Here is a 9931-nt window from a genome sequence, read left to right as displayed (position 1 = left end):
GTCTCCCTATGACTTTAAGCTGGGAGGCGTGATGATCCATCAGACGGCCGATTGATCACAGACCTACTGTCGGCTCATCGGCTCAGGGAGGTTTTCCCCGTTTCGCTTCGTTATCAGGATTCAAGTTTAGTGCCAAACAAAACCGCTGGACGATATCCTTTAGTTATCATAAAAAGCTTTCTGAAACCCCCCAACGTTTAGGATCCACCAGCAGGGAAGAGAGACCAGAACCATCCCTGACCCAACAGAACACCCAGCCTCCTCTCATTTACCAAGAAAACTTCTTAGCAACTTTTTGGAAAGAGAAACAGAGATAGCAGCTGCAGGCAGGAGAGGTGGTGGTGGTGTGATGGTCTGGGCTGAACCACAACCTGCAAGAGAACCTCTGACCTTTGGTCATCAGATCAGAGCGGACTGGGCCAGATGGAAGGATTTCTACAATAAACGATGGAATCAGCATTTTTGGATTATTCTCAATAGGTTGTGGGATGGGTGGCCATGTTTGTCCCGCCTTCCCAGGGTCAGCATCATCAACACAACAGGAACACACACACATACTCACGCCTTGTGCAGCAGGAGGCAGTAATCCACCAAAACCGGCACCATGTCCTGGAACACAGACAAACAGAATCAGCTCCAGCCGCTCCGGGTTGCAGGGAGCTTCACAGCTTTTACATTTTAATTTGTCCAAAGCTTTATGCTACTAGCTTCAGGACAGTGATCCTGAACCGCTTCAGATCAGGCTCCAGAGCTGCAGGCGGCTCTTTAGTCCACCCCTCCCCCCACAGCTCCCTGGAGCTTTTTCAAATATGAATGAAAATGGAAAAAGATGGATTTTACCTGTTTGTCTTAATGTGGTGTGCAGGAGGTTAAACAGACATTTATTATGTTTTCCAATGCTGTAATAAATGTATATAATACATACATTGAAAGAATAAATGTAAACATTTCTGTCAACGAAGACTTGCGTCATAGCCTGCAACGCGTTCAGCGCGGTGCGGTGCCAGGCGGGTGGTTATTGTAAACTAAGCGGTGGATGTGTCTCGGGCCATGGATCCCAAACGGGAAAAAAGAGGAAGATAACTGATGAGAACAGAAGATTCAAAGAAAATAACAAATCATTTGGTTTCATTATCAATGAGGAAGGATTGCCTGCATGGTTGCTTGGTAATGAGTAGTTGCCAATTAATAAAAAGGGTCATTTGGAAAGGCATTTCCAGGAAAGGAATGCTAAATATGCAACCGACCACCAAGTTGGGAGGGAGAGAAAAATGAACTTCTGGATAAATTAGAGTAGAACAAAGAGGGGATTGCATCTTTTCAACAAGTCTAAACGTTCAACTATGTCAGTGTCTTCATCGATGAGCGCTTAAATCACCAAACCGACGTCAAATGTGCGAGTGGAAGAGCAAAGACTGCATTCTGGAAGTACAAAGAACTCATGAGAAACAACCTTCCACTGAAACTCTAATGCTTGAATGCCTACAGTGCAAAAACGATCTGGAAATAAGTAAAAATATCTTAGATTAAGTGTATTTACCCTTAAATTAAGTACCGGTAGGTAAATAAGATGTTTTGCCAATGGAATGATCATTTTTACTCTTAAAATAACATAATTAAATAATATGCACTTCAAATAAGACATTTTATTGTTTTTTTCTTATTTTAAATGTAAACTGTCTTCTTCTATTGGCAAATGGTCTCACTTACCTCCTTAATTCAAGAAAAAAAATGCCCTTATTTTAAGAAAAAATTACTTGTTTTGATTTCAAAATCAGTTGGACGGAGATGTTACGCAACGAGGAGGTGCTACAAAGAAAAGAAACAGAAAGGCCGACTGCTGGACAGGATCATCAAAAGAAAGGTCCTGTACTTCTGTCATATCAGCCGGACCTCATCTGGTCTGGATTTGAAAATGCTCGTGACTCAAGCGCATGTCAAATAGGGACGAGGCGGACGATGCACTACATGGATAGACGAGATAGAAGTGATCACAGGGGAGAAGGACGTGAGGAAGAACATGGCGGAGGCTGAGAACAAAGAAGAATGCGTAATGCATTAGAGACCCACGATCAAAACCGGTCAGGGTGAAGAGTAAGTATTGCATCTCCACTACTGCTGCTAGTTTGGTAGCAAGCATAGAAAACTGTTCACAGATCCAACAGGTAGCGCTCTGATGCAGGGATGGGAACTTTCTTCTTTTTTTTTTTTTTTACCCAAATCTGTCACGCTTATCCCAAGTGGGTCGGGAGCGGTGCTGGTGCATGGTTTTGGTCTGTGGAAGGAAGCTGGAGTACCCGGAGAGAACCCATGCATGCTCAGGGAGAACATGCAAACTCCATGCAGAAAGACTCCGAACTGGGAATCAAACCCAGAACCTCCTTGCTGCAAAGCAGCAGTTCTACCCGCCCACTGAGCAGCCCTTTTTTACCCGAATCCTCCCAAAAAAATAACACCAAAAATAGGATTTATTTTTCATGTTTCTATGCAATCAATGCAATAAAACCCATTAATATTGTAATGGAATTGCAACTTAAAGCACCAAATATCTTCCAGCAGAGTAGTTACACGATGTGACATTTACTCCAGGATAAAGATTAAATCATGAATGCTTATTATATATTTAAGCCCATGTAGTCCTTGTTTATAGTTGGCTAATACAGTTAGAGCCCGTGTTGCCATTAGAGGCTTATAGATGACTTTTTTGTGGCTCCAGACAGATTTGTTTTTGGTTTTTTTTGTCCAATATGGCTCTTTGAACAGTTTGGGTGGACGACTCAGAAGATTAGTCAAGTTTCATTTTTTCTACAGTCGGACCTGTTCTAGCCCCCAGGGGGGGTTCAGGGGGGGTTGAGTACCTGGAAGTGCTGCTCCATGACCTGGACTTTGCCCTGATCCGGACACTTCTTCAGAGCGAACTCTGCAAACTGGAGGAGAAGCTCTACCATCTGTGGAGACAGAGAGCTTCAAGCCTGAGAACAAGAGATTTCATCCAACGGAAGAGTGAGAAAAACCTGGACCTTGTCGCTGATTGCTGCCTTCCTCTTCTGTGAGTCTGAATGGAGGCCTGCAACAGAGAAGCACCAGTTAACACCGACTGCTTCCTCCACTTTACTGGGACCAAAGATTTAGTGGAAGGAGGATCTCAGCAGCAGCTGGCTGTCATACCCACCTACCACAGCCTTGGCAGTGCCCTCATGGAAGGACCAGGCCAGAGACAGAGCCTCAGGGAAATGCTCCTGCTTCAGGAAGCAGTCCAGGCGCTGGACAGAGACAACACGGGTCAGCCAGGCCTCTGCAGAACCACCACAGCTGTTTTCTTCACATGTAAAGCTGAATTCGGCTGCAGGGAGTTTCTCTGTGCTTGGAGAGCCTCTTTAGCTTCAAACATCCCAACAAATAGTTTAACTAAGTGCTTATTCACACAGTGCTACTAAAGGCATGTTTTCACTGCAGCTGAGGGGGTTTTGCTCTGGGCAGATGACTGAAGAGCGCATCACACTGCAAAAACCATCTGGAAATAAGTTCAACATTTTTAAATTAAGTCTATTTTCCTTTAATTTGAGCAGATAAATAAGATGATCCTCCATTGGAAGGAGTATTTCCACTTTTAAATTACATAATTATATAATATACACTTGAAGTAAGACAATGCAATAGTTTTTTTTTTTTTTAATTTTAAGTTTTTTCCCTTCCTTGGTTTTTTCAGGCAAAAAATGCGCTTATTTTAAGAAAAAATTACTGTTTCAGATTTTAATTTTTTGCAGAGCGAGGCAGCGAGCTCCTCCTTTACTCGTGCTTATCTGACTTTATGAAGGAGGAGTATCATGCCTACCTCCTTCCAGCTCCTCAGGGACATAATGTGAGCCGACTGCAAAAGAAGCAGAATGCAGAGTTAAACAACAGGAACGGGTGTGAACACAAATAAATCCAGATCAGAACTAAATGACCCAGACGGGCGTCTCTAGGAGAACATCCTAATGACGACCCCACGGACTGCAGGGCGGAGTCTACGGCTGTTAAAGGTTACTGTTCACTTCATAACGGAACAAGCAGGAGGATTTTCTTTCCCGCCCACAATGATGGACAGCTTTTGTTTACAAACTGTCAGCAAATGGAGCTTCCTCCCCTTTTATTGCTGGGTTCATAGCCTACACGTCAGAAAGGCGTCCAGCACCGCCTGTGATCGTTGAATAAAGACGTGTCGCTGTGTTTTTTCCTTTCTGTGGTGTACAATGACAGATGCAGTCGAGTGAGGTGCTTCATATGCTTTGATGAAAGCAAAACATGTTCAGGTGTTTTCAAATGAGAAAACCGCCTCTGAGAGATAAAAATTCCAGATAAAAAAAAAACAGATAAACCAGATAAAAATTCAGTGTAAGGAGTTCAATGTGAAAAAAAAATTTCGTGTTTAAAATTCAGTGCTGAAAAAATTCTGTGTTTAGAATTCTGTATTTAAAAAAATCAGTGTTTAAATACGGTGTTAAAACTTCAGTTTACAAAACAAAGGCAGATTCCAATGAGACTGTTTTTCTATTATACGCTTTTGATCGAGGCAATAAAAAAATCCCGAAAAATTAGACCAAATTTTTTTCAAACATCAGTTCTGCTGAAGAAAAGTAAACTAAACTCAATAACTAGTAATAAAAGATGTGTTTCTTTGATCACATTCTGAAGGTTTTTTTCTATCGTTTCCTACCTGCCACAGTAGGGGAAGTATTTTGATTTACTGTTTTTTTTTCTTCCATCCAAATGTAAGTAGTACTTTCCTTGGAAGAAAAAGGCCTGTTTTTGATTGGCCGGTAGTGTTTTACCTACAGACAGTTAATCAATAAAGAATTCGGCACACAGCTGATGTTGAGCTAGAAGGCTGAGCGCTTGCGGGCAGGAGTGGAGCGGGAGCACAGCTGTTGGAGCCGCGGTCAGCCTGGAGGTGCTGTTCTGAGCGACCAGGGGTGACACTAAACGCTGCACGTCGGTCGCACTGCGTCCTCAGACTACGCCGTACCCCTGAAACGCTTTCGGTCTGAATGCCGCAGAAGCGGCTAGAACAAGCAGGGAAGGAACCAAAAGAGAGAGACGACCTCTACCTTGGTGCCCAGACAGACGATCTGGCCCGCGTGGCTGGACAGGGACTGGTAGCAGGCTTTTTCTCCAACCAGCGCCTGGAACACAAAAACCTCCGTTCAGCCTGAACCAGAACACATCACTGTCACTGCATCAGTACATGTGGCTCCATTCAAAGAAGCACTGAAAAAACCATCTAAAAATAAGAAAAAAATGTCTTAAATGAAGTCTATTTAATTTGATGACCTACCAATGGAATGAGTATTTTCACTTTTAAAATAAGATAATTAGATGGTATTCACTTGAAATAAGACAATGCATGTTTTTTCTTATTTTAAATATAAATGATCTTGTTCCCTGGCAAAGTGTCTCACTTACCTCCATAATTTAAGAAAACATGCACTTATTTTAAGAAAAAATTATGTACATTTTTTGTAGTGAGATTTCAGTTTCAGGACGAAACAATGAAAAAATAAAAATCTAAATAAGTAATTTTTCCTTAAAATAAGTGCTTTTTTTCTGGAACTGAGGAGGTAAGTGAGACTGAGTGAGATAATTGGAATACACTGCAAAAATGGTCTAGACATAAGTAAAAATGTCTTAAATCAAGCGTATTTACCCTTCATTTTAGTAGGTCAATGGGATGATTTGCCAATGGAATGAGTGTTTTTACTCTTAAAATAAGATTATTAGATAATATGCACTTGAAATAACACAATGCGGTTGTTGTTTTCTTATTTTGTAAATTTTTGTAAATTGTATTGTTCCATTGGCAAAGTTTCACACTTACCTGCTTGATTAAAGAAAAATGCACTTATTTTAATAAAAAATGACTTATTGAGATTTCTGTTTTTTCCAGTGTACGACGATTTACATAAAAAATAATAAGAAAAAAAAACAATTGCATTGTCTTATTTAAAGTTCATATTATATAATTATTATATTTCAAGAGTAAAAAAATACACGTTCCATTGGTAAATCTTTTGTACCTGCTCTTTTTAAAGGTAAATAGAGTTAATCTGAGAAATCTGTGAACACTGAACACACGATCTAGAAATAAGTCAATATTTCTTAAATTAAGTGTATTTACCTTTAACTTGAGTAAATAAGATGATTTGCCAATGGAATAAAATAATTAGATAATATCCACTTGAAATAAGACAATGCAATTGTTGTTTTCTTATTTTATATGTAAATTGTCTTTTTCCATTGGCAAAGTTTCACACTTACCTGCTCGATTAAAGAAAAATGCACATATTTTAATAAAAAATGACTTATTGAGATTTCTGTTTTTTCCAGTGCATATTTGTAGACTGTTTTTGCAGTGCCTGGATCTGGAAGTTCGACCTGCTAAAGGCCCGTTCCGGACGGACCTGCCTCTCACCAGAGCCTGAGAGACGTTCCCTCCGGTCGCCAACGATTTGAAGTGTCGACTGTTGTAGACCAGCTGCACCTGCTCCAGATCCAGAGTCTCCAGAACCTCCTGCGAGGGCCGGTCCACGACGTGCAGCTTCTCGTGGCTGTCCAGCAGCACCAAGGTGCAGCTGTTGATCCACTGCGGACACACAGAGGTTCATGTTGGGGCGGAGCCGCTGTTCTGTCTCGAGCGGCGGCTCTGGGTCGGTGCTTACGTTCAGACTGATGATGTCACAGCTCAGGTGGAGTTGTCTTTGTTTGATCACATGGATGGTGCCGCTCTCCTCCTTCTTCACCTTTGCAGATGGTAGATGAGGTCAGAGACACACAGGGAGGAAAAACTATGCAGCCTAAGAGACCAATGATCAGCTGAATATTTGGTCACATGACAGCAAAGATGAGCAGATACCAGGAGGAAGTGGACGGTGTCTCCTTTACAGAAGGCAAGGACGGGGTTGACCGTCTTCTGGACGGGAACAAACTGCCAGGCCAGCTGGGGGACACTGGTCGGGTCCGACTGAGGAATGAAAACATCCAAACAAAGAAGCGGTTTTTTAAATGCAGCTGCAGAGGAAACTAGAGTTCCTCCACAACCAGCATCCCTGCCGGAGCTAGAGGCTGACCACCCGGCTGGACGGCTCGGGTCAGAACACTGGGAGAAGGTCCAGTATCTGTCCTGGAGATCAGCATCACCTGGATGATCCACCGCCAGCTCCAACAGCTCTGAGTGGCAAAGTCAAAGCACTGAGATCTGACTGAGACGCTCTGATGATGCGAAACTTCTAATCTCTAACCGGACTGATGAAAACCGTTTGTTTCATATTTATCAACATTTGCTGGATGATCACAAATAAGGAAGGGGGGTGAATATTTAAATACAGAAGGAACATGAAGGGAGGGAAAACGTTCCCCCATCCTGTGCTGATCTACAGCAGACAGACAGAAGGAAAAGTAATGTGACCTTGGTGTAGGGCAGCGTCATCCAGACGTTCAGGCTGGGCTTCAGTCCAATCACCAGGATCTGGGTAACACCAAAGAAACAACGCATGAGTTCTAGTGTTCTGGTTCTGTCCCGGCTGGCGGGTCCAACGCATACCTTGGTGAGGGAGGCCATGGCGAGCAGAGAGTAGCAGGTGATGGGATGGTCTTTGAGGTCCGGAGGCGTCCGCAGAGGTTCCACGCAGCACACTTCTCCTTTAGAGCCGCTGAACAGACACCGGGAGTCACAGGAGCGCATCCCCATGACCCGCCTGGGAAGAACCGCCACACAGAACACACCTGTCACAGCCGAGCCCGAAATGAGACGACCGCCTCCGAGCGTGTCGATTCCTACAGCTTAGAACGGGCCGGAACCAAGCGGGCTGCTGCACGGGCCTCACCTGAATGTCAGCTCAAACACAGAGCCTCCGCTGTCGTTGCAGACCGCCAGAGTCGGGTCGTCTGTGAACTACAGCAGAGGTAGAGGTCAGTCCAGGAAGGGACCGGTTCTACAGAACCGTCTGGGAGAAGGAACGACCATCCTCCTCCTCACAGAACTCTCAGTTCAACCTAAGCACCAAATGTTCTGCTACCAGACACAGATAACGGGTCGGGTCCGCCGCCTCTTATACAGCTGCTGTTGGTCCAACGGAGCCGCTGTCTGTGATTGGACCTTTACTGAATCTCTAGGGGGCGCTGTTTGTAAAGTTAAGAATTCAAAAATTAGGAGCAATCTTTATGGTTATGTAGCGGGTTTTAAGAGAAAAATAAGGGGCTTATTTTTTTTTCCATATAATTTTTTTACTGTCATTCATTCATTTATAAAAAAATAACTTTTTTTAAAATAAATATTTAGTTTGCAGCTAAATATTTAGTTAGCAAATTAAATATTTAGTTTGTTAAATAAATATTTAGTTTGCAAATTAAATATTTAGATTTTTAAATACATTTTTAGCTCCAAACTAAATATTTAGTTTGGAAATTTAATATTTAGTTTGTTAAATTAATATTTAGCTCCAAATTAATAATTTATTTTTCAAATTAAATATTTAGTTTATTAAATAAATATTTAGTCTGGAGCTAAATATTTAGTTTGCAAATTAAATATTCATTTTGAAAATTAAATATTATGTTTTTTAAATAAGGTTTTTGGCTACAAACTAAATATTTAGTTTGCAAATTAAATATTTAGATTGTTAAAAAAATATTTAACTCCAAATAAAATATTTAGTTTTTTAAATAAATATTTAGCTCCAAACTAAATACTTAGTTCGCAAATTAAACATGCAGACGACCTTGTTTCTGAGTCTAAACCAGCCTTTAGTGTTGATGATGGCATCAGTGGGAGAGAAGTCAGGAATGTAAACAATGGAGAGCAACATGGAAGGAAGCCAGGGCGTAGTCAGTGTGCATTATTGTTTCTCTCTATTATCTGTCTGAATCCCTCTCACCAGAACTCCTCCATGTTTATCAAATGTAAACAGAGTTGTTTCTGCTGGTTAGATCAGAAGCAACTGGTGCGGTGTGTTGACGTCCGTACATTGCGTTCAATGGTATCCTTTTTTTTTAGCTCTGGTGTTCCCATGGCATGCTGATCGGAGCCAAGATGATTTTAATGCGGGTCCCTTCCCGAGTCGTTTGGCCTGAGTAAACATGCATCAGTGAGGTGTTCCCACTGCCACTAGAAGCCCATTGTTCCCAAGTTTAAACAGGTTTTTCGGCCAATCAGAAAGGGGGATAATTCATACAATAAATGGTTTCTATTGGCTGAAGTTATGGAGCTAAATTCCAAAATATTTCTTAAACAGAAACAAAAAAATCTAAAACTGAAAGAACTTTTTTAAAACAGAAAAAGATCTGAAAGTGAAAAGTCTTTGAAAAAAGTTCAAAAAGATTTTTCTGATTTTTTTTTTCTTTTCTTTAGGTTCAAACTTTCCTCACCTTCACATGCAGTATGGCAGTTCCTGGAGGATGGGCGTCTGTGATGGTCCTCAGAAGCTTCCCGTTAGCCAGATCCCACATGGTAATCTGGCCAAGCACAATTCATAGAGCAGCAGTGTAACTTCTATGTCTCACACTTCTATAAACCGACTGATATATATGAAGGTTAATTTTGTTTCAAAACTATTTGTGCATTGTAAGTGTGAATTTGAAGTAGTAGAGAGACTTACATTCTAAGTTTTGTATTTGTAGATTTAAGATACTACCCACAAGTCACAGATCATTTTTTACGGTATGACATTTGTGTCAAAAGTGAAAATGAAGGCGCAACCTGTAAAACTGAATTTGTGACACACAGCAGCAGATTCACGCAGAAGTATTCATTGATTTGTATTTGTGTTAAGGAAAAAAAATATATATATATAAATATATATATATATAAACATATTATATATATATATATATATATATATATATATATATATATATATATATATATATATATATATATATATATATATATATATAT

General features: G+C 41.0%; 1 protein-coding gene across 1 annotated transcript in view; it reads right to left on the bottom strand.

Annotated features, from left to right (window-relative positions):
* vps8 (VPS8, CORVET complex subunit) overlaps nucleotides 1-9931 on the bottom strand; it is a 62220-nt gene that overhangs the window by 42016 nt on the left and 10273 nt on the right. Inside the window, exons 9-21 of the mRNA XM_015396888.1 lie at nucleotides 9403-9489; nucleotides 7863-7930; nucleotides 7580-7733; nucleotides 7445-7504; nucleotides 6893-7000; nucleotides 6699-6779; nucleotides 6452-6622; nucleotides 5091-5165; nucleotides 3836-3871; nucleotides 3173-3263; nucleotides 3021-3067; nucleotides 2859-2948; nucleotides 563-609 (exon numbers count right to left, since the gene is read on the bottom strand). Coding sequence (XP_015252374.1) covers nucleotides 563-609; nucleotides 2859-2948; nucleotides 3021-3067; nucleotides 3173-3263; nucleotides 3836-3871; nucleotides 5091-5165; nucleotides 6452-6622; nucleotides 6699-6779; nucleotides 6893-7000; nucleotides 7445-7504; nucleotides 7580-7733; nucleotides 7863-7930; nucleotides 9403-9489 — 1115 coding nt within the window. The remainder of the gene's footprint in view (nucleotides 1-562; nucleotides 610-2858; nucleotides 2949-3020; nucleotides 3068-3172; nucleotides 3264-3835; nucleotides 3872-5090; nucleotides 5166-6451; nucleotides 6623-6698; nucleotides 6780-6892; nucleotides 7001-7444; nucleotides 7505-7579; nucleotides 7734-7862; nucleotides 7931-9402; nucleotides 9490-9931) is intronic.

The sequence above is a fragment of the Cyprinodon variegatus genome, unplaced genomic scaffold (assembly GCF_000732505.1).
Source record: "Cyprinodon variegatus isolate N-32 unplaced genomic scaffold, C_variegatus-1.0 Scaffold27, whole genome shotgun sequence".
Taxonomy (NCBI): Eukaryota; Metazoa; Chordata; class Actinopteri; order Cyprinodontiformes; family Cyprinodontidae; genus Cyprinodon; species Cyprinodon variegatus.
This window is presented reverse-complemented; position numbering and strand designations above follow the sequence as displayed.